Source organism: Rhamphochromis sp. 'chilingali' (assembly GCF_963969265.1).
Source record: "Rhamphochromis sp. 'chilingali' genome assembly, chromosome: 1".
NCBI lineage: Eukaryota > Metazoa > Chordata > Actinopteri > Cichliformes > Cichlidae > Rhamphochromis > Rhamphochromis sp. 'chilingali'.
The window spans coordinates 7,074,082-7,099,338 of record NC_137929.1 but is presented as its reverse complement, the minus strand read 5'-3'; the positions used below and the strand labels follow the sequence as shown (position 1 = coordinate 7,099,338).

The 25,257-nt window shown below is 41.0% G+C and overlaps 1 protein-coding gene across 8 annotated transcripts; it reads right to left on the bottom strand.

The window, feature by feature from the left end:
- LOC308398565 (uncharacterized protein) lies at window positions 1–24,839 on the bottom strand. 8 transcript variants are annotated; one of them, XM_080885274.1, is made up of 6 exons: window positions 24,637–24,839; window positions 20,410–20,515; window positions 13,523–13,669; window positions 9,863–10,459; window positions 9,085–9,257; window positions 1–3,769 (listed from the first exon to the last, which is right to left on the bottom strand). In XM_080885274.1, exons 2-6 carry the CDS (start codon window positions 20,425–20,427, stop codon window positions 3,658–3,660), a joined length of 1,047 nt encoding a protein of 348 aa, XP_080741400.1. In that variant the 5' UTR covers window positions 20,428–20,515; window positions 24,637–24,839; the 3' UTR covers window positions 1–3,657. The 8 variants fall into 8 exon arrangements, 6 of the variants coding, with proteins under 6 accessions (XP_080741400.1, XP_080741402.1, XP_080741403.1 ...); XR_013971968.1 differs by lacking the exon at window positions 1–3,769 and adding an exon at window positions 4,040–5,636 and having other exon boundaries at window positions 9,085–9,247; XM_080885277.1 differs by lacking the exon at window positions 1–3,769 and adding an exon at window positions 4,040–5,646.
- Between the last annotated feature and the right edge of the window lie 418 nt (window positions 24,840–25,257).

Sequence of the window (25,257 nt, the reverse complement as noted above, 5' to 3'; positions counted from 1 at the left end):
TATTTGACCAACGTAAATGTTTTAATTTCATATAAAATAACTGAAACAGTGAACTAAATATCTGAAATCTTTCCTTCCTTAAAAGTTATAATCCTACTTAAGTTATAGTGCAAACGCTTAAGCAACAAATATACTTGATGCTAATTAATTAATATTTCCCTTTGATGTTGCAACTATGCGGTCACTTCTGTCTTTAAACAAAATAATATTTTCCAGTTACAGAAATCATAAAGTCCAAACTACACTGAAAAAAATATGTTGTTGGATTTACTTAATTCAATGGTGGACATTTGTTGCACACAGATGTTTTGCTTTGGCAGCAACTTAAACAATTGAGTTAAATTAACACAATTTATTCATGTTCAATAAGCCTGTGCAATTTGTGTTGATAAAATGTGACTTAAACATGTTTTGATGAAGTAATTTGAGCTCTTGGAATATTTTAATCCTTCACAATTTTCTCACTTTATCCCAACACCATTCAATAACTTTTACCCAATACTACTTGGTCACTTAAATACTACATGTTATCTTCAAATTACATTTTGCTATTATATTCTAGTATCAAATACACAATTTTCAAATGGAGGCCTTATAACAGATTATATTGTTCTCTTCCAAGATGGTTGCTGGCATCCACCAGTAACCTTTCAAAACAAAATGTCTAATTTCACTGCATTGACAGTAGGTAAAGAATTAAACTGACATTACTCCTCCACTGAATCTACATAAATCAACAGTTAAATAATGTCAGTTCTTCCGTGTTCTCTGGAATCAATCACAGCAAAGAAATTAGACTGTTTCTTTTGAAAAATGTTGGGAAAGAACAAATCAAGATCAAAAATCAAGATTCAGTTAAACAACAATTATAACTAAACAATTTGAGATAATGTTAGTTTCCATTAACATTAAATTAGGTTACTGAATTGGCAAACACCTTCCTATTAACATTACCCATTTTACCCCAATAACTAAAGAAATTAGCACTTGCAGGTCAAAACCTTTATTCAAGAGATGCAAAAATAACATTGATACAGTGACTGTCAAAAATTACAGCACTGATCATACTGTGACATCTTGGTTCAAAACAGCACACTTAGAAATATTCAACGTTCTTTACTTCAACTGAATGAAACTGAAAACACCATTTCACACGACCCATATGGGATATTTAGACTGTATAACTGTTCACGCTACATCTCTTCACTAGTAAAAGAAAGAAAAAATACAAAGAGAAATTTAAAAATGCTGCCAAAATGCTGCACAGAGCAAAAGGAAAAACAAACAACAACAACAAAAATGGCCCTGTCCTCATGGCAGTTGCAGTGTATATAAAAATGAACCCTGCGATCTGTTCCTGGAATTGAGCTTCAAAAATGCAGCAGAACAAGTGTGAGATTTAAATGTCTTCTCACCTAGAGCTGATCACCTTGCATGCATAACAGTGAGCTTTCCTTACAGGAGCAGTTTTGTCTTAGTTGTGAGCTTTTCTTGTACCGGACTCTGCGCCCCAATTTTAGTGTCAGACCACACCTTCAGAGTATTCCATCAGAACCAACCACGACGCAAGAGGAACACTGATGACGTGCAACCCCATGACCCAATCTGGGGCAGTGATGTACCAGCGGAGTTCAAGTTGTGGACCACCAGACAGAAGGTCCTGCACTCACTGTTCCCATGGGTCGGAACTGGAAAAAACACGTTAAGAATTGAGACTCTTGACTACCGATTTGGACTTTTCCTGAACAGCTCAACAAAGATAAATAAGGCTCAGAATGAGGAAATCGACGCAATCAGAATAGTGGTCATGCAACACAGGGTCGCCCTGGACATGATTCTCGCTGAGAGAGGAGGCCTCTGTGTCTTATTCAACACCACTTGTTGCACCTATATCCCGGACAACGTGCACTCCTTGACCATGACCACCGCCCTAGACAAGTTGCGACAACTGAGTAATGCGCAGCAACAAGACTATGTCACGAACAATGAGGACTGGCTGACCTGGCTGCTGAGTGGCAGCTGGAAGACCCTCGTGATAAAAGGACTCGTACTGATAGGAGTTCTGCTTCTATTATTGTGCTTGTTTTCTACATGTATCCTACCATGCATAAGATCCATGATTGACAAAATGGTACAGGCCACAGTAATTACCTATGTTGGACTGCCACTAGAAGATGAACCGGATGAAGAAGATTTAGTATAGAAACACACACACACATACTGAATGATGCTACAATTGAAAATGTTATAAGCAAGTGATTGTTGGCTGATAATAAAGTATGATTAAGTGAAAAATATTAACATCAGGAGGGGATGTTAAAGAAGAAACGCTTTAATGAGTTTTATGTTGCATTAAAGTATATGTTCATATTTTACTCTTAATAGGAAAAGAACAAAATGTACTACTCGCTCTGTTTATAGAAAGAGGAAGTTCACCCTATGACATTTATACGAACTTAGACACACACACACACATATGCAAAATTAGAGGAAACTGCTATGCTTGTTTCACCCTGCTATAAATAATAAACGACTACTGCAGCTCGGTGTGAGTCCTCTCTGAGCCCTCACCCGTGCAGCACGTTAACCGTCTCCAAGTGTCTCAGTGTTGTTTATTCACCTGTTTGATAACTGTAAATCTCTGACAACAGTTTATTTATACCATCTTCACGTGAACACATTCAAGAACATCACAGATGAAGAAACATTAAAAACTTCCACACTACATGAAGCAAGAAAAATAGTTTTTCTTTCAGGTGGTTTCAGAAAAACAGAAACATCAAACATCTCCAAGACTCTCTTTGAAAGAACTAAAAACCTTTGTTCTCATGGTCCAATCATGAGTGAACTCCCCGATGAAGCCTTGTGTGCTAAAACATGTCAGAGTTTTAAAGGTTAAACATGAGTTTCCAAAACGTTTTGCTGGAGAACAATGAACTATTTGACTGAGTTTCAATCATTTACAGACGAGCAAAACCAGGACAGAGAAAAAAGGACAAAACTGACTCAGTAAAACAACAGAAAAGAAGATCCCATGTAGATCTGTATTATGTAGAAGTTCAGCCCAGCAACCAGTTCAGTTCAACACAAGTTTAAATGATTCTATCTGAACTCTGTGGAGCCTGATCTCAAGCTTTTTGAGTCTGACACAGAAACCAGAGGATCTTTCTGTGTCTTCAGATTCACTGTGATCCAGTGATGGGAGTGATTTCAGCCCTGAGTGATCGCGCTGATGTTTGCACAGAGCAGACAATGAGGTGAATGTTTGGGCACATTGGTAACAGTGAAACAGTTTATTAGTAACGTGGGATCGTTTGTGTTCAGAGTATGAACTGAGATTCCTGAAGCTCTTGTCACACTGGTCACAGCTGTAGTTTCCTTCCATGTGTGCACGTTCATGAATGTTACGACTACCTGACTGTGAGAAGCTTCTCTCACAGTGTCTGCACTTGTGTGGTTTCTCTCCTGTGTGGACTCCTTTGTGTGTTTTAAGCTTCCATGCAGTGGTGAAGGATGACCCACACTGATCACAGAGGTGCTTTTGAACCCCACTGTGAATCAGTTCATGTCATTTTAACTCACTTGGTGTGGTGAAGCTTCTCCCACATTCTTTGCAGTATTTCAGTTTGTCTCCAGTGTGTCTACGTTGATGTACTTTTAGGGTCTTTTGCCGACTGAAAGTTTTTCCACAGAGGTCACAATGAAAGTCTTTCCCACCACCACAGTGATGACAGGGTTGAGAACTGGATCCATCTGTGTCGCTCTGCTTCTAAAAAAAGACACAAAGACAGTGTAAGTCAGTCCTTCAACATTTGTATCCTGAACGTCGCCTGAAATAAAGAGCATCTCTGCAGACGTCCAACTACATTTGACTGTTTCAGTTAACACACTCAGTTTACTGGGCTGCAATAACTACAATACTACCACCATAATACTACAGTAATACTAAAATCATAACTGAAAGGAAAATCTGAATAATCACTGTCAGGGGTTAAGACATTTGTTCACAAGTAAGAGAAATAAGACACTGCAGACCGACTCAGAGAGTATTAAGACATGCGCATGGGTGTGTGCCTCTCAGCAAAATCACACACACTCAGCGCAGGCTGGTTGCTTTATTTATAAGGCAAAATGGGTTACATAGTACTTCCTCTTTTAACCGAAAGGGAAAAGGCCAGACATTACCTAAGCTTATCTGACCTCTGCACACAAACTAAGAATAAAAACATAGAAGTATATCACACTTATCTGACATCACACACACTGGGTTAAAGAATACATACTTGTCAAACATCTCAGACACTAAAGTAAGGAATGCATTATGTTCTCTTTAACAATAAACTTGGTTATGTGAAAATATATGAACACTCGATTATAAGGCACACTTGATTATACTTGATTTCATAAAAATCCTCTCACATTTCCCTCCTGTTGTTAATATATTTCACAGGTTTTAATCAATGCATAGTCACTTGTTAGTCACATTTTCAACTTGCATGTCATTCAGTGAAGTATTTAAACAACAGTTCTGTAAAGACTAGAATAGGGATTTTCCACTCTTTCCTCCATATTCAGCATATCATATTGGCGATAGGGATCCTCCATATTCCTCTGAACCAAGACATAGTTTCCTAACATACGCTTGAACATGTTTGACATTATGCTTCTCAGACATGGGATAATACAAGCAGTGAAAAGGCAAAATAGTAACATCTCATTGAAAAGGGCCAACAGGCCTTTAATCAGTAAGGATTTCCAGGAGCCACTCAGCAACCAGTCCCACCAGCCTTGCTTAACGGCTACGTAGTCCTGCTGCTGAGCGTCTCTCAATTGTTTCAGAACATTCAAAGCATTTGTCATGTTTAATGAGTGTATGTTGTCAGGTATGTAGGTGCAACAGGTGATGTTGAACAACACGCAGAGACCTCCTTTCTCTGCAAGAATAATGTCCAAAGCTACTCGATGTTGCATGACAGTGATGCGGATTGCATCAATTTCTTCATTCTGTGCTTTGTCAATGCGGGTGGAAGCATTCAAAAACAGTCCAAAACGATAGTCTAAAGTCTCTATTTGTAGTGCGTGCTTTCCTACTCCGATCCAGGGAAACAAAGCGTGCATTACCTTCTGGCCGTTGGTCCAGAGTTGTAACTTACAAGTACCTAAGCACAACAGCTTTGGGGCTGGGGCTGGTGCTGGTGCTGGGGCTGGTGCTTCTTCTGGATTCATCAGGTTGTTTTCCTCAGTCATCTTGTTGAGTTTTTATTCAGGCGTCCCTGGTGTTGTTATTGGTTCTTCTCTTTGGTGGGATAGGTCACTCTTTTACTATGTGTCTGTTCTTCAGGATGACCTGGTACACCTAAACTTCTGGTGAGTAGACTGCCAGCGAAGTGGAGTGGCGGGATATACCCAATCAGCCCTTCCTCCACCGGCAGATCACCTGGAAGCTAGGGGAACCGGCGTCTTATTGTGGTGCAAACACTTTCTTCACGTGGCTTTGATGGATCCACGAAGGTCGTTCGGCTATCTTACAAGCTGTCGGTGTAGTAAGCAACACCTGGAAGGGCCCCTCCCACCTCGGAGCACTCCAGTTTTTTCGCTGGAGGACTTTAATCAGAATCCAATCACCGGGGTTCAACCTGCAAGAGACTGGAGATAGTATCACTTCTTTATTCTCAAACAGTTTTGTCATCCATTCTGCCATCGTTGTTTCTGCAGGAAGCAGGGTGCTGGGGTTTAGCTGATTACACTTCTCTATAGTAATGTGTGAGTGTGAGAGCAGAATACCTACATAAGAGAGTTGTCTCTGAAAGCTTGAGTCAAAACTGCCTTCATGTACCCTGCTACTCCATCGACATGGAGAATAAAAGGTTTTTCATAGTCTGGTAATGCTAAGACGGTACATGTTTGCAATGCTATTTTTAAATCAGTGAAGGCTTTTTCTGCTTCTAGGGTCCACTGTATTTTGTCTTTTAATGCTAGGTCTTTTCCATAAATTAGGTTCTGTAGTGGCTGGGCCAGCAGTGCATACTCTGGGATCCAGCACCTACAGAAATTGCACAGACCTAAATAACTCATCATTTGTTGCTTAGTTATTTGGTTTTGGTGCATTTTGGACTGCTGTCTTTCTGCTCTCTAGTAAGGTGCGGCCTCGGCCTGTTAGTTGATGTCCTAAGTAGATGACTTTATCACTCCACAATGGTAACTTGTGTTGTGATACTTTGTGGCCTTGTTCTGCCAAATGTTGCAGAACCGTCATTGTGTTTTCTCTACAATCATCTTGTGTATGGCCTGTAATCAATATGTCATCTACATACAGCAGAAATTTTCCTGGAGCAGGAAGAGAGCAAAATGACATTGATTTCTTTAGAACTTCTGCATACAGTGTTGGGCTATTTTGAAATCCTTTGGTGTTACTTGGTTCAAGATGGTATGTGGATTAGCAACCACTGGAGGTATTTGCTCTGTTACCTCGTTTATTGCTCTTAGATCATGAACTAGGCGATATTTTCCAGTATTGGCCTTTTTTACTGGAAAAATTGGTGTATTACACGTGGCTTTATTAGTTTTCACGAGAATACCTGCTTTCTGCATGTCTGCTATTACTGGCCTAATTCCTTCCTTTGCTTCTGCACTCAAAGGTTATTGTGGTTTCACAGGCCTTCTGGCCCTGATGCTGACCTAACTATCAGAGTGTCATTAGAGAATCTCATTTTCACTTGAGGCATTTTTAGATACCTTCTAGTTTTCCAAAGAATTCACACATCTTACATATTTCAAACTTTGAAGTTTTTTGTTTTGTGTATATATATATTTTTTCCTAAACTTTGCATTGTTCATAGCTCACAGTTCTAAAACTGGGTATTTGTAAATCATATGCATTTGTAAATCATATGCCTAATCACTATGTGTCACTGTAATCCACAAGTATTGGCACAAATTTGTTTCCAAACCAACAAAATAATCAAAAAAACAAAAACATACATGAGTCAGGATACAAAAAGACAAAGAAAAATGTTGCCAGAAACAAAGCAGAAGTGTGAGGGGAAACTGAGCTCACAGACAGCTGCATGTGTTCGCTTTTAATAGCATGCAGCCTCTGCTCTAAAAAAACCAATAAATAAAAAATAAAAGAAAATGTGTAACATGCTCATCAACTTAGCGGTGTCCACACATTTAATTCAGCTTCATAATCCTGCAGGTTTAGTTATTATCTACAGGGTTTGGCTTATTAGTTGTTATTATAGATGTGCTCTGTATCTCAGTAATATTTATCTAGGATAAATGACAGGTTTTCAAGCAGGTTAAGTGCCTCTATGCACCTAATTGGTTTAGATATTGCTTTTATTTTCTTCATCTCATATTTCATTATACTGAGTTTGAGCAAACCTTTAAGCTTGATGCAGACTACTTCATAACAATTGTCCATCTCACATCATACTGGCTAGGATACTTCTTGTTATTATTAATATTATATTTTTATTAATTATTATCATCTTTTTCTGTCTATATAATAACAATAGTATATTACAATATGTTATTAGTGTATATCACTATACTACTACTGAGCCAACTTAATAGTTAGGATCATCTTACTCAGCAAACAGATAATTTATAGTTCATCCAATCTGTACAAAATTTGCTTTTTCTCTGAACAGGTTTGTGCCTAGTTTTAGACTGGTCTTCTGTTTGCCTCATCTCAGATCCAACCTTCAGATTATTATATTTTATTTTGTATCCATCAGGGACTGTGAGTGAGCTGCAGTCTCACCCACCCTCCAGGATGGAAACATTTATCTTTTCACACACTTTCCTTGGCTGAACAATGACACAGCCTTAATCTACCTTATGCATCTCTCTTTTTTTAATAGAAAAGGTCTTCATATGAATGATTTCCTTTTATTTATTTCATACAATCTGGGCATGATGGGTCATAAATGCACTGATTTTTGCAGCCACGGCCACTATCTCTATGTGACATAAAAGGGGATCGGTTAGATGCTGTTTTGTCACATGTCCTGAGGCTGATTTCACAATTATAGTGTTTTTTGAGAATGTTACATTTGGGACTTCTACAGTTAAAACAGTTTTACAAGCTCCTGTGTCCCAAAACATTTTTTAACGGCACACCTTTCACATATATTACAACTGTTGGCTTGTCTTCTGAACCTAACAGTAGTTGTTCTACATTGTAAACCTCTGCTTCATCTGTTTCACTTCCTTCCTCTCGTGCTAGTCATTCATCACTTTCCTGTTCCTGAATTACACTCCTGCAGTCTCGAGCAAAGTGCCCGTTTTTTTCCACAATTACAGCATTTAATCTCTCTTTTGTCCCTTCTTTGTCCTGCTTTTTACTTTTTTCCTCATATAGCTCTTTTTGCAAAGCGGCTTTTAAAGCATTTATTGAATCAGGGGTGCATTTGCCTTGCCAAGCTGGACAATATATTTTATGTGGATTTCTCCACCTTTTTGCACTGATTATTCCTGCATTTGAACAGTTTTTTTTTTTTTTTTTAACCACTCTTCATCTGCTGTTAATTTTACTTTAGCTTTAGAATTACCCATTTTGAACTAATTACGTCAGAACTGTGACACCTTCTCTGGCACAAAGGAGGGGGCAGGTTTCTACTCACCCACTAGTTGAGAGAGCGGTTATTGATTTTACGTGATGACGCACAACCTTAGATTCCCACTCCAACCAGTTCGTGAGCGTACACAGGAAAACAGCTTTGAGGAGTAGTTCGACCGCTTATTGGGTCGTAAATGACAACTTACTCCTCTTAGTTAACACAATTAGAGCGCGCTTTTATAATTTTTACTGAGATTTTCCGTATTTTCGTTGTGCAACCTTCTACCTGTTCCGTTGAAGCCACTCCCAGAGCGACCGGAACTCGTTCCGTTCAGCTGCTACCCAGAGCAACCGGAACTTTTAATAGCGATTTCTAGAATCTCGCTCTTGCCTGTCGTCTTTAAGTCCCTCTTGGACTAAGATCTGTCGGCGCTAACCAGGTTTACACACTATTTTAAAGGAAAATCTCAATATCAACGTATTTTAGCGCTTGATGGAATGCAGTGTTTCATATTCACCTTACTGTGGCGCTGCGTTTTGAATTCGGTTCATCTGGTCCTGGCGCCGTGGGGCCTGTATAAGACGCTGACCGGAGATCGAATGGTCCCGGTTTTTCTCCTTTACTGTGCACAGGTTTTTTCCAGCGCAGGCAACACGACGTCAGGATCCGATGAAAACCGTCTGTGGACAACTAGACGTTAAACATAACAGCCAGTTCTCCGGCTCGGAGGACCAATTAAATGTCAGGGGTTAAGACATTTGTTCACAAGTAAGAGAAATAAGACACTGCAGACCGACTCAGAGAGTATTAAGACATGCGCATGGGTGTGTGCCTCTCAGCAAAATCACACACACTCAGCGCAGGCTGGTTGCTTTATTTATAAGGCAAAATGGGTTACATAGTACTTCCTCTTTTAACCGAAAGGGAAAAGGCCAGACATTACCTAAGCTTATCTGACCTCTGCACACAAACTAAGAATAAAAACATAGAAGTATATCACACTTATCTGACATCACACACACTGGGTTAAAGAATACATACTTGTCAAACATCTCAGACACTAAAGTAAGGAATGCATTATGTTCTCTTTAACAATAAACTTGGTTATGTGAAAATATATGAACACTCGATTATAAGGCACACTTGATTATACTTGATTTCATAAAAATCCTCTCACAATCACTCAGAGCTGCTTTTCCATGCAGTAGAATTGCTAACATGCTAACACAGTTTAATGAGCAGAGTTGTTCCAAACAGTCAGGCTAAAATGACAAGATAACAATATAAATACATACCTCACAGTAGCTGCACTTGTAGAGTCTCTTTCTGGTGTGGATCTGTTGGTGTTGTCTCAGGTGATGTGGAGTTTTAAAAGTCTTCTCACACAGGTCACATTGATAAGGTCTCTCCTCAGTGTGGGTAAACATGTGTCGTTGTAAGTCTGTGTGAGTTATAAACTCTTTGCCACACTGTTCACAGCAGTACACATCATGTCTGGTGTGAATGCGTAGGTGTGTATTTCGGTTCCCTCTCTGGCTGAAAGTTTTTCCACAGATGTCACAGCTGTATGCCTTAATTCCAGAGTGGGTAACTAGATGACTCTGTAAGTTGCTACTGCGAGTAAAAGCTCTGCCACACTGATCACAGCTGTACGCTTTAACTCCACTGTGGATGAGTTGGTGTTGTTTTAGGGAATGCATCCAGGAAAAAGACTTTCCACAAAAGTCACAGCTGAACGGTCTCTCTCCAGTGTGGATGACCTGATGCTGTTTTAGTGAAGCCCTCACAGTAAAACCCTTCCCACACTCGTCACAGGTGTGTTTTTTCTCTCCCTTTCTTCTGTGAGGTTTGTCGGCCTCCTGAGAGCGCTGACTTCTGGCTCCATGTTGGTCCTGCAGTGACAGAGATACAAACAGAGGCAGTGAGTGAAATGCAGTCGTGGAACAAACTCAACCTTCAAACTCCATTAACACTAGTTTTAAACCTGAAGGTGGAGCGTGGCACCAAACACCTTAAAGGTCTCTTATCCCCACCTGCTGGTAGTTCTAACACATTACATCCAACCTGCTGTTAAAGATAATTCATGACTGTTCAAACACTAAAATCATGCACGCACACACACACACACACACACACACACACACACACACACACACACACACACAATTTTATAATTTAGATCATTTTGTTGTTTCCTATTACATATTTCTATAATTTGTATAGATTTATACAGAATTATTCAGTGATAATAAATCCTATGTTTGTTTATTCTAAAGGAACCCCGTTAGCTTCCACAACAGATTTTGCTCGTCTTCCGTCAAATACTCACATAAAATATTACACAATGAAGTGGATTCAAGATATCCACATAATTTCACTCTTACATCCACAGTGAGGTTTCACAATTGTTCAAATATAAGCAATCAATAATAATAATAATAATAATATCAATAACATTGAGGCACATTACACAAATTTCAAAAACAAATCATGTCTTACAATATTTACAACAACTAAAAGCTCTGTAAATCGGCTTTTAAGTGTTCATTGAAGTTTTGAATAATTCTCTAATTTTTTAAGGCAACTTATTCCACTTAAAAGTTGCTCTAAATGTAACAGTTTTACAAAACGTTACTTTTAACTCGAGCATTTACTAAATTGCAGCTTGTTGAAAACTGTGTAATATGATGATGTATTTCATCTGGATACTGCAGCTGAGCAGAATAAATGTGGTGTGTTTAACAGAATTGCTTTCTTTAGAACTACAAGTAAGCCATAGAATATTTTAGCCTGTACAGGAAGCCAAGAAAGGTTATTATGCATTTGATCAATATTAGTATAGTATGAACATCTTCACACTAATCTGGACGCCTTATTCTGGACTAACTGAAGTCTGTTAAGATCTGTCTTATTAGCTGCTGACCAAATGATTGAACAATACTCCAGATGAGACATTACTAGTGCATTAATGACATCTTTCATAATGAAGAAGTGATACACAAAGAGCATTTCATAGCCATAGCTATGCCTTGTCGGCAGAGTTATGTGACATTAGTGATGTTTGTACTTTCAGCGTTAACTTGGTTTTAAAGCCTTTAAAATATACGCCGTTCAATAGTCGACCTTAATCTGACAGAGAATGTGATGATTTTGTGGATAATTAAAGTCAGTCATATATCCACAAACACAACAAGCTGAAAGTCAGTGATGCTGCTCGGTTTGCAGTCCTGAACATCACGGCACAAGCAGGATTCACTGCACTGTTAATGTTAGCTGTGTTATATTGCTGCCTCTGTTCGGTGGTGTCGAGCCAAACGCACTTTAACGTGTGTTTGAACGAGCTGACGGTTCACTCGTTAAGCTGAAAGAAAGATGCTTTAATCACAGCAGTCACACATGTGTCCACTGCACCATCTGGAACTCTTCTTGTTTACACTCGTAATAACACAAACACTAAATCCTGCTTCTCTGGTGCTGTTGTGTAGCAGTGTGTACACCTGAGACTGTCACCTGTCTGTCTGTCCTGCACTCTCTCTCTGTTTCTTTCTCTCTGATTGTGGAATAAAAGTATGAACATGTGTTTATAAGTTACACTTGTGTTTGAATCCTGCAGCTTATCACACATTTGATTTCCATGTGTGACGACTGCAAGTGTCCAGAGTGAGGACAGACTGAGGGACCCACTGCTGCACATCATCTGTGAGGCTTTGCAGCCCTGATGATCCACCAGGACAAACTCAGCAGTGTGTGAGGAAGAGGAGGAGGAAGAGCCAGCAGCAGCTGACAGATGGAGAGAATAGACAGACTGTTCCCTGTTTGTGAAGGACTGCTAGGAAAGTTTAACACAACTGTCTGTGCTGAATCAGTCTTATTAGGTAATGTTCAAATAATGTGATCATCCCAGTGTTTTCAGTGTGGGAGAAAGTACTCAGGGCCTTCAAGTTACACACTATGAAAGGCAGCAACAAGTTTAATGTTCAGAAACCTAAAGTCTGTATCAGCAGCAGAATGGAGCTAAAAATAAATGTTGGTTTCAGTTCTATGAAGCTTTGAGTATTTTGGATCAGTAGCTGCTGTGTTTGTTGCATCATATTGCTGTAACTGTTTATATGCTTTATATATTCTGAGCTAAGTTGATCTATAGTGTTACATCATATTCTATAAGGATGTTATGTGTTTGTAGACTTTCTGCCCAGTTTGACCCATTTAGCAGAAGTCAGCCTGTTTAAGGCTCTGATATCTATTCTTTGTGACTTAAAGCAGTTATGACATGGTCTGATTTTCTCACCCAATAAAGGAATATTTCATATATCAGTCTACTCTTCATTCTATCAGACACAGTTATCACAGCTCGTACATTTGATTTTTACACATATATGTAAGCACTGAGCCACATTTAGTACCAACATACTGAAGGAACAATATTTGTCTCTTATATATGATACATCTGTATACACACTGTCACAGATACTTGTCTGTGAGTGAAGTGATTAATATGATAACTATAATATTGGCCATATTATATTTACATTACCACAGTGAGATGACTTTAGTCTCATGAACAACATCAGCTAATTGTTATTTACAGCTAATCTTAAACGACTGTTCAGCACAGAAATGAAGCCCAACAATCATGTTTCACAGTCCAGTGGTCTCAGCCTCAGATACTCATCAAATCACACAGAGCTCATGTAGAAACAAATGAACTAAATATGTTCTCCTTCATTTCTGTCAAACAAAGCTGTATGAAACGTTTCCAGCTGTTAGTATCATGGTTGCTAGGCAACCTGGGCAGCGCGACGGAGGCTAGACGTCCCATTTCACGAGCCTACGAGCCTCGCACTTCGGCCTTAGCGGTCTTTGAGTACGCGGCCCTTGAGGACTTTAAAGCTGCAGAACCTGAATCGGGATACAGCCATGATGATCTCCAGCCTCGTGCTCGCCAACATTCTCACCTGAGTTAAGAAGACGATCACTGAAATGGTCTCAGCAGGTCCTTTGATGACAGCAATGAAATGCAGTGGTAAGGCTTTTTGGGGATTAAGTTCGTTTTCATGGCAAAGAAGGACGATGCAGTTCATCTGATCACTCCTCATAATATTCTGGAGTGCAAGCAAAATGCTATTATAAAAACTTAAGCAGCAACTTCTCCAGGTTCCAATATTTATGCAATTCTCAAACCTTTTGGCCACGACTGTATAACCTCTTCTGAAGTTTAGTGGATATTATACATGGTTATGCTCAGGATGTGTCGGCCAGTTTCCACTGGAAACGCCTTTTGGTTAAACTGTCAGCGAGGAATTTGCATTTGCACTGTTACATTTTTATATAACTTTAATGCACATAAACAACAGCTGCTTGTTTCAGTGAAAATACATTGATGGGTTTTTAATAAAGTTGTGCAGCTGTAAAGTATTTTGTCTGGTGTCAATTCTATCGTCAGCTACATCGTTATGGCAAATGTTCAAATGTATACAGGGAGTGCAGAATTATTAGGCAAATTAGTATTTTGTCCACATCATCCTCTTCATGCATGTTGTCTTACTCCAAGCTGTATAGGCTCGAAAGCCTACTACCAATTAAGCATATTAGGTGATGTGCATCTCTGTAATGAGAAGGGGTGTGGTCTAATGACATCAACACCCTATATCAGGTGTGCAGAATTATTAGGCAACGGGTCAAAAGAAGGACTTGACAGGCTCAGAAAAGTCAAAAATAGTGAGATATCTTGCAGAGGGATGCAGCAGTCTCAAAATTGCAAAGCTTCTGAAGCGTGATCATCGAACAATCAAGCGTTTCATTCAGAATAGTCAACAGGGTCGCAAGAAGCGTGTGGAAAAACCAAGGCGCAAAATAACTGCCCATGAACTGAGAAAAGTCAAGCGTGCAGCTGCCAAGATGCCACTTGCCACCAGTTTGGCCATATTTCAGAGCTGCAACATCACTGGAGTGCCCAAAAGCACAAGGTGTGCAATACTCAGAGCCAAGGTAAGAAAGGCTGAAAGACGACCACCACTGAACAAGACACACAAGATGACGGCGCGTGAACAACGCGAGGCTCAGTGTCTCTCCAGAATCTGCTATTTAGCGGTTTTTTATCTACTTTTAACCGGATTATTCGTCCAGAATTGCTGTGCATTGCTGACCTACAGCAGACAGGAGCTTCTGGACATCTGGACTCACAACTCCAACAGTTTTATCGCCGATCTCCGACTCATCCCAGAGATCTCCAGAACACCGGAGGCTGCCCACTCTCCCCGGCCGGGGAGAGTGGGCATATTCTGATAATTTATGATATTATAATTCTGATAATTTATCAGTACTGACTTCATCAGAATTGTGAGCATCACAGCAGATGCCTTTGTGTGAAAGTAACTGAGAATAAAACACAGAAAAACATGAAGGAGATTTTCCTGGTCTGGCTTTTTATAGCAGATAACCTTAAAAATATTCTACAATGTTCTGCATATAAAGTTTAAATTTCTTCAGTATTGAACAACAGAAAAAACAGGCTTTCTTGTTCGAGGTCATTTAAGTGAAAAAAAGAAAAGAAAAAGACAGCAACCACAGCGCTGTAAACAACGGTAGACTGGTGGGTAATAAGCGAATGAATAATACAGAAAACAGAGATTGGAGACGGGAAACTGTTCTTGAAGTACAGAGAGAGATAGAGAGAGCTAGCTGTGCATGAAGTGCGATTTTAATAGTCGTGGAAGCAAAACAGCAAAATTCAGCTCGGTGAATTTTGGTTGGAGAGACAAAACCTGCAGCTCAGAATCAGCGCAAAAAGACGTAAACACAGCGTGGACCGGACGCATCAGGATCGCTAAGCTCCGACAGCGTGTCCGTCTACGGGCCGTCGGGTGAGAAAGCCGAGAAAGACAAAGTTAATTCTGATGCGTCGGGTCTGTGCTGTGTTTACGTCTTTGTGTGGAGTCCGTGTACCTGCTCTCATTTGCTGTTTGGTTGTTGTTGAACTGGTTTTGTGAGCTTTAATCTGAGAATCTGGCGTTTCTGGCAAAACACAGTTATATTTAAAAGTCGATTCAGGATTTAATGAATCGATATCGCTTTATTCAAGCTACTCACCTCCCACTTCCACCTGCACTTTCAACTGGACCACGGCCAATCAGAGAGGTCCCGCCCCTGACTATCTCTGATTGGTTTAGTCCACGATAGGGGCAAAATGTGTGTCTGTTGTTGACCACAGGGAAGGTTGCAGATTTTTTTTTTTTTTTTTGCTACCCGAACAGTTGGTCGCACAGGTGCAACCAAATTTTTTTTTTTAGTCGCACCACTGAAAAATTGGTCGCACTCTAGAGCCCTGGAGCGTGTTCTGGGGAGCTTGCAGGAGTGCTCACAGACATATTCAACCTGTCCTTGGCCCACGCTGTGGTACCGGCCTGCTTCAAATCCACCTCCATTGTCCCGATACCCAAAAACTCCAACCCATCTTGCCTCAATGACTACCGCCCAGTAGCACTCACCCCCATCATCACTAAGTGCTTAGAGCAGCTGGTCCTAGCACACTTCAAATCCTGTCTCCCCCCCACCCTGGACCCCCACCAATTCGCATACCGCCAGAACAGGAGCACAGAGGATGCTTTCTCCATCGCACTGCACTCTGTCCTCTCACACCTGGACAACAACAACACCTACGCCAGAATGCTGTTTATAGACTTCAGTTCAGCATTCAATACAATCCACCCCTCACAACTCATCAGGAAACTGACAGACCTGGGCATCAGTTCCCTCATCTGCAAATGGTTACTGGACTTCCTGACCAACCGCCCCCAACATGTCCGGCTGGATAACCGCTGCTCATCTACCATCACAATGAACACCGGTGTACCACAAGGCTGTGTGATGAGCCCTTTCCTCTACTCCCTCTTCACCCACGACTGCAGACCTGCTGATGGTTCCAACACCATCATTAAGTTTGCAGATGACACCACGGTGATTGGCCTCATCAGTGACAACGATGAGGCCGCCTACAGGGAGGAGGTGGATCGTCTGGCTGAGTGGTGCGACACAAACAACCTGCTGCTTAACACCGAGAAGACCAAGGAGCTCATCGTGGACTACAGGAGGAATGCTGACCCACATCCACCCATCCACATTAAGGGGATGGCTGTGGAGCGTGTGAGCAGCTTCAAGTTCCTGGGAGTCCACATCTCCGAGGATCTCACCTGGTCGACCAACTGCTCCAAGCTGGTCAAGAAGGCTCACCAGCGCCTCTTCTTCTTGAGGACTCTGAGGAAGAACCACCTGTCCTCAGACATCCTGGTGAACTTCTATCGTTGCACCATCGAGAGCATCCTGACCAACTGTATAACAGTCTGGTACGGGAACTGCTCTGCCTCGGACCGGAAGGCGTTGCAGAGGGTCGTGAAAACTGCCCAGCGCATCGCCGGAGCACCACTTCCTGCCATAAAAGACAGCTACAGGAAGCGTCTGAAAAGGGCTGGGAAAATCATCAAAGACCCCAGTCACCCATCACATGGACTCTTCACCCTCCTGCCCTCTGGGAGGCGCTACAGGAGCCTCCGGACTAAGACCACCAGGTACCGGAACAGCTTCTTCCCCACAGCTGTCAGACTCCTGAACTCTGCCTCCTGACATCTGACCCACGTTAACTTATGGACTCAACATACACACACCCACAATGGACAACTGTACCCTATTACAATCACCTTGTTGTTGAATTGTGCTATACAAATACATTTGCCTTGCCTTGCCTTGCCTATTTCAGGAAGCCGGTTTAGAAAACACAGAGTGAAAAATGATACTCAGGGTTGAGTAACCCCGAAATGTCCAACTCGGAATATTCGGTTTCAGAAAAGCTGATAACAAGTAGTTCAGTCAACGCGGAGTTGCTTTAACCCCAAGTTAAGCACGCGCACGAGGATACATAAAGCCCTGATTAGTGGAGCACAGATTAAGCGAGTCACCATGGAGACGGAGGGAAAGAAGGTGCGGTCAATGTATTTTACAGCGCTTGAGGCCGAAATTCTGATGGCAGCATATGCCGATAACATGCAAATTTTGCAGAAAAAAAGTAACACAGCCTCAGCTGCAAAAGAAAGGGAGCATGCATGGCAAAACATAGCCGACAGAGTCAATGCGTGAGTGTTAATTTAAACATTGATCTAGGGATTTCCACCCATTTAACACGTTATTTTATTATATTTCATTTTTTATTTTATACATTTTATTTTGTGATGTGATGTGAGCGCAGGTGCAACCCAACAGGCCCCAAACGTTCCTGGCAGCAAGTAAAAATCAAATATAAAAATATAGTCCAAACAGGTAAGGTGTAATTGTATTATGAGCCATAGTGCTTGGTCTGTTTGTCCGATGTAAATCGATTGCAGTTAGAGGCTACATTAATTTTCTTTCTGTAAGCACTTATTGAAATTATCTGAGCACATTACAAGTAAATATTTGCTTACTCTGTATGCTCAAATGTGACCCGTTATGGCCAACAGAAAAAAAGCGGAGGCCCGAAAAACAGGTGGGGGTCCTCCACCACCACCACTCACAGAACCTGGCCACTTGGCTTCCACATTTGTGATAATGTTGGCAGCATCACATATGATCTTCACAGTGCAGAGAACACAAATTAGCATCCATTACTATAATGAAATAATTTGTTAGTTTGAAATGCTACAGGGAACTATGTACCTGCACATTAATGCTCTGGAAAGACTTCCTGTTCACATAGTCTCCTTCATTTACTGAAGGAGCAATGATTGGAATGTGAGTGCCATCTGTACAGCCAATCACGCCTGGGAACCGTGAAAATAAATGTAAAATTTAAGTAGTAGTTCAAGTATCACCACATCATGAATTAAGTTTTGTTCATCCTGATACCTGCAATTTTGTGGCATCCCTCTTTGATGAATCTTGTGGGTCTGTGACCGGGGAACACCACAAACGAGTACAGGAGACGTTTCAGTGCAACTGTAACATTCCTGACTGCCCGACAGACGGTAGCCTTGGAAACGTGCTCAGCGTCACCAATATTATACAGAAAGCTCCCGTTTGCAAAAAACCGAAGTGCAATACAAATAATATGTACAGAACTGAGAGAATGTCCGCAATGTGTCACATGAGCAATATATGGCCTGAGGATGTTATTCAAATAAATTATAGATTGTGCTGAACAACGGTAACGTTCACACAGAAAATCATCAGGAAATGATAAAATGTCCAAACGCGCTCTAATCATTCTCTCCCGGCGGAGAGCTCTGCGGAGAATTTGGGCTTCAACATCTACTGGCTCTTCAAGGAAGGAGCACGCCATGTCTGACACTTCCTACAGTCAGGTTTCCGACAAAGAGGCGGAGAAAGTCAGGGTTAGTTGAAGTAAACCTGCTAGGGAGCAGGTTAGCTTCACGGAGAGTGTCGTCATAGTAACTCACTCAGGCTTCATCTGAACTCGCTTTGTGAAACTGAAAACCCAGAGTTTTCGTTAACTCAGGGTATACTTACTCAGAGTTTGCACTAAACCGGCTTCCTGAAATAGGGCCCTGGACCCTCAAACACACAATAATAACATGGAGTGAACCACCACTCACAACCACTGGCACTTTATATAGCCTCTGTAGAAATTATCCACACCCTCACTTATCTTAACTGCACTACTGTATAGCACTGTGTAAATAATCATTCTGTACATTCGATAATCTTTAATCCTACAACTGTTTACAACTTGCATAGTTCCCATTTCTGTATAGTTTTTCATATTTATATCCTGTTCATAGCCTGTACATACTTAGTTATAGAATATTCACAACATACTTCATACCGTGTACATTATAACATACCATAATAGAGCCATTTCTGTAATATACTTACATATCTATACTATTGCTAATATATATTGTAATATATCTATATCACTAAAGCACTTCTGGATGGATGCAAACTGCATTTCGTTGCCCTCTACCTGTGCATGTGCAGTGAATATAAAGTTGAATTCTAATTCTAATTCTAACAAGCTGAAACGTCAAGACTGGGCCAAGAAATATCTCAAGACTGGTTTTTCTAAGGTTTTATGGACTGATGAAATGAGAGTGAGTCTTGATGGGCCAGATGGATGGGCCCGTGGCTGGATTGGTAAAGGGCAGAGAGCTCCAGTCCCACTCAGACGCCAGCAAGGTGGAGGTGGAGTACTGGTTTGGGCTGGTATCATCAAAGATGAGCTTGTGGGGCCTTTTCGGGTTGAGGATGGAGTCAAGCTCAACTCCCAGTCCTACTGCCAGTTTCTGGAAGACACCTTCTTCAAGCAGTGGTACAGGAAGAAGTCTGCATCCTTCAAGAAAAACATGATTTTCATGCAGGACAATGCTCCATCACACGCGTCCAAGTACTCCACAGCGTGGCTGGCAAGAAAGGGTATAAAAGAAGAAAAACTAATGACATGGCCTCCTTGTTCACCTGATCTGAACCCCATTGAGAACCTGTGGTCCATCATCAAATGTGAGATTTACAAGGAGGGAAAACAGTGCACCTCTCTGAACAGTGTCTGGGAGGCTGTGGTTGCTGCTGCACGCAATGTTGATGGTGAACAGATCAAAACACTGACAGAATCCATGGATGGCAGGCTTTTGAGTGTCCTTGCAAAGAAAGGTGGCTATATTGGTCGCTGATTTGTTTTTGTTTTTGAATGTCAGAAATGTATATTTGTGAATGTGGAGATGTTATATTGGTTTCACTGGTAAAAATAAATCATTGAAATGGGTATATATTTGTTTTTTGTTAAGTTGCCTAATAATTATGCACTCCCTGTATATGGTGATAAATATCTTTGGTCATATGGTCCTGCTCTGTCTGTCACCTTCTGTGTTGAGCTCATTGTTTCCTCTGTAGTGGCTGAGCTGAGTCCAAGTAGCTGAAAATGTTCCTCTGCTGCTCCGTCAGACTCTCCTCCTCCTGCTGATCAGCTGGGACACAAAACAGATCTTTGTTAGGCTCCACACTGCACTGAAGAGTCAAAGTGTCTCATATGTTCATCTGACAAGTAAAAGAACACATTTTTGTTTCCCGAGGTGGGCAACTTGTTGGAAACAAACACAAAAGGTTTGAGCACTGATACCTGCCATTGCTGGCATTGAAAGATGCAACGCCAGCAATGTGGATTGGTTTGAGTCTTGACAATCCACATTGCTGGCATCTTTCAATATGTTTGAATGCACCAGTGTAAGTGCAGCCACTCAGACTCAATGTGTTCATAGAAACAGGTGCAGATGTGTCACGAGTTCATCCAGCAGTAGCTATGGCACTTGGCCACAGGTGGCAGCAGTGGACTGACCTCCATTTGAGACTGCTCCAGCTACTCTGTGACAGTCAGTAGATCTGCTACAAATTGCAGATCATATGCAAGTTTTGGAAATGACATTATAAATATTCCTAACTTAGCCACGGCAGCCATGTTGATGTATTACCTATATTGGCTGAAAATGTTCATTTGCAGAGAAAAGACACAGGCAGACTGTGCTTACAGGACAACAACAACAACAATCTTTATTTATAGAGCACATTTAAAAACCAACGGCATGCCAAAGTGCTTAACATAGAACAAATTAACACAAGTATAATCAGAGTCATAAAAATAAAAGTGTAGAATTATGTTCACAGGAAAAAGCCACCAATAGAAAAAATATAACTATAGCACATAGCTATAGCACAATATAACTGTGCCATCAACACACAATGGGGATAAGACATACACAGCGCAAATAAAAAGCAAGATAGGAAAATTAGTAAAATAAATCACTGCAGACAAGGCCAGCATTTAACCGGTAGAAAACGCAAGATTAAACAAATACGTTTTAAGCCGTGATTTAAAAGATTGAATAGAGTCAGACGCCCGAATGCCAATGGGAAGGTTGTTCCACAACTCTGGTGCGGCCAGGGCAAACGCTCGATCACCTCTAGACTTCAGCCGAGATCTAGGCTGCACCAACAGTAACTGTGAGGATGATCTTAAAGCCCTAGCAGGAACATATAAGCTTAAGAGTTCCTTAAGATAGCTCGGTGCTGTGTTATTAGTGATTTTAAAAGTAAACAGCAGAATTTTAAATTGGATACGGTATTTCACAGGCAACCAGTGCAAATCAGCTAGGACGGGAGTAATGTGGGCAAACTTCTTAGTTTTGGTTAGAATGCGTGCAGCAGCATTTTGGACTGTCTGTAATCTATGGAGGAGGGAGAGTGGAGTCCAAAATAGAGTGAATTGCAGTAATCCAGCCTCGAAGTTACAAAGACATGGATGAGTTTTTCCAGGTCTTTATGCGAGATATACTGCCTGGCCTTAGAAATAAGGCGGAGTTGGTATAAACTGGATCTAACAACAGCAGACACTTGTCTATCAAGTTTAAATGAGCTGTCAAGTAACACGCCCAAATTCCTAACAGTGTCGGAAAAGGAGCTAGTGAGAAAACCAAAAGCATCACGAAGTTTGGCACGAAGGACATCACTGCCAAAGACCACAATTTCAGTTTTCTTATCATAAAGGATAAGAGTATTTGCCAGGAGCCATTGCCTGACCTCACACATGCACCCTCGAAAACTATTCAAGGACAAAGCTAGGTCATCATTTAACTCAAAGTAGATCTGAATGTCATCAGCATAATAATGAAAAGCGATGTGATATTTCTCAAAGATAGCGCTTAATGGAAGCATGTACAATGAGAACAGAGTAGGGCCTAACACAGATCCCTGAGGGACACCACAACAGACAGGTACAGCGGAGGAAGAGGAAGTGGCCAAGTGAACCGAGGAGAGCCGATTGGACAAGTATGATTTAAACCAATCCAAGGCAACACCCTTGATGCCTACAGTGTGCTCAAGTCTCGCCAATAGGATTTTATGATCAACCATATCGAAAGCCGACGATAAATCCAATAGCACTAGGACCGAGGAGCGTCCATTGTCAGCTTTTAGTAGAAGGTCATTGAGAACTTGGAGCAGCGCTGACTCAGTGCTATGATGTGGTTTGAAGGCCGATTGGAATTTATCATTAATGCTATTCTCATCCAGGTAGGCCTGGAGTTGAAGCAACACTATCTTCTCAAGAATTTTGGCCAAGAACGGAAGCTTGGAAATCGGCCTATAGTTCGCATAATCATTATAATCGAGGTTCCTTTTTTTAAGAAGAGGCTGAATTATAGCATGTTTAAAGGCTGATGGTACGCAACCAGAGAGCAAAGAAGAGTTCAAAAGGGACAATATACTAGGTCCAATTGCACTAAAACAGTCCTTAACTATACGAGATGGAAGAACATCATATACGAGATTAGTATTGTTCAGTTGTTCAACCAGACGCTTAAGAGTAGGGAGTGAAACGGGTTCAAACTGATAGAAGGAAGAGGAACAGTCAGGGGTAAACGCAGGGCCTGTCATTAAAGGAAGAGCAGATTTAAGAGATGAGACTTTATCTAAAAAATAATTTAAAAATTGTTCGCAAAGAACCGTGGAGCACGGCAGCGGCATAGTGGGGCAGGGGTTGACCACAGAGTTAAAAATTTTAAATAAAATTCGAGGATTGTTACCATTGGTAGAGATAATTTTTGAAAGAAAAGCTGCTTTAGCCATTTTGGCAGCAGTTTGAAACTTCAAGCGACTAGTACGTAGGATGTCGTAAGATGCCTGGAGTTTATCTTTCCTCCACCTTCTCTCATCCCGCCGACACGCACGTCGTAGAGCGCGAACAGAGTCACTTAACCAACATTGTGAGTAAGTTCTGGGGCGCTTCATTTTAATAGGTGCCACAGTGTCGAGGATGGAGGAACATGTAGTTAACAGGGTATTGGCAAAATTCTCAACCATATGAGGGGTAAGACAATCTGACGTAATAGATGCAGAATACACAAAAGAAGCAGAGAATTTCACCACAGTATCAGCATTAACAGTACGCACATCACATAATAACGTTACATGTTATTATGTGATGTTACTGAAATCATCATGAATAACAGGAGTGGTGATTCCTGTAACTTTGTGTATATAATTTGGCATTTCTTACTGATGTAGGCCAAAAATAAATACATAAACTGAGCACCTGATGGCTTTGAACTTTTGTTGTCCATCTTCCATTGGTTTGAATTTTGCGCTCCAGTACAAACACAAATCCCCCAACCCGAGGATCAGCACAATTAACCTAACAGACCTACACCTTAGTTCACAGATTCACTTTGTCTAAGGTTGATTTCTGGGATGTCACACAACCCATTATTCAGATCGTGAATCCATGATGGGCTTGGATTTACATCATTATAAATGAAATGTGCTCTACTTGGAAGCAGCCGGCCCCGCCCCTTTTGACGGGTTGTGTGAGACTTTAAATCATCAAACTGTAAATTATAAATTTAAATTGTTATTGATCCTTTACCCCGAGTCCTAAAGTGTAGATTTATTTTCTTACTCTTCTTATATTTATTGTTTGTTTACTTGCACCGCTGTAACTGCAGCCTCGTCGTCTCGTCTCTCTATATGCTGGACTGTCTGTAGCGGAGATGACAATAAAGTTTACTTTGACTTCAGCAGCGCGCAGGCGCACCGAGGGCTCTCGCGCTCACTTTATAGAATTTAGAAAAAACATCGGTGCAGATTATAAGTCTGTATCATAATATCTGTTTGTTGTTTTTATTTTGTTTTGCGAGTTGGTTATTAGATGCCGCTCCAGCCAGCCAGAGACTCCCCGCCGCCCCGCCCTCTCCTCCCTGTGCCGCCAGCAGCAGGCGCACCTCGCAAACGGAGGGCGCCCTTACTCCCAGCAAATGGCTGATAGAAAACCGATCAGTGCCTACGAATTTCCCAATATGCGCTGGCATGACGTCGGGGAAGCATGGGTACGACCGATTATTTTATTTTTTTCTTGCCAATGCCCGTGATGCCCCCCCCACCACGATGCATTCTATTGGTTTGCACACTTACACACACCCAGCTGTGGTTTCCTGTTTTGCTGGACTCTGGAGAGCCCCGCCTTTAACGCTCTTCTCTCACAGAGAGCAACAGAAAACTTGGAAAAACTCCAGATTGACTGAACTCAGTTCAAAGTTACCTTGACACCTTTAGATGTGAGACGTAGTGATGGTCCGCTTGAAGCTGACGCTCCGGTGCGTGTGTCAGAAAGATCAACGCGCTGCTTCAGAAGCACCGTGTCGAGGCTTGATTCGTTTGGCCAGAGTCACGTGATCAGTGACGTCTGAAGCTTCGTTTAGAACGTACCTTTTTTTAAATCGAACTTTATTGAAACACAATGAGTATACAACATACAAACAGATGAAGTTTACAAAAGAACAGAACATGAACATACAGAACCAGGAGTAAAAAAATTATGATATGAGTAGGCGAAAAAAATCAACATATAAATATTGTTCTGAGAGGCTTTTTGTTGGTTGAGTCTGAAATTGATTGTATGTACAATTCATATCCTTATAAAAAGGCAGAAATATGGTGTTTTATTAATAAACTTACATTTATGGATATAAAATAGCTAAAAGTATTAACAAATTTTTTATAAAAAAACATTTATCATTCTTCCTGGGGAACTTAAAGAAAAAGAATAAAACATTTCCCATCGTAAAGAAAACTCCCTTAAAATATGGACAATAACAAAACAGCTAAATTTTTCCAGAATCTCTGTGTAGAGGAACCAAAAGAGATGTGCCACAGTTTCTGG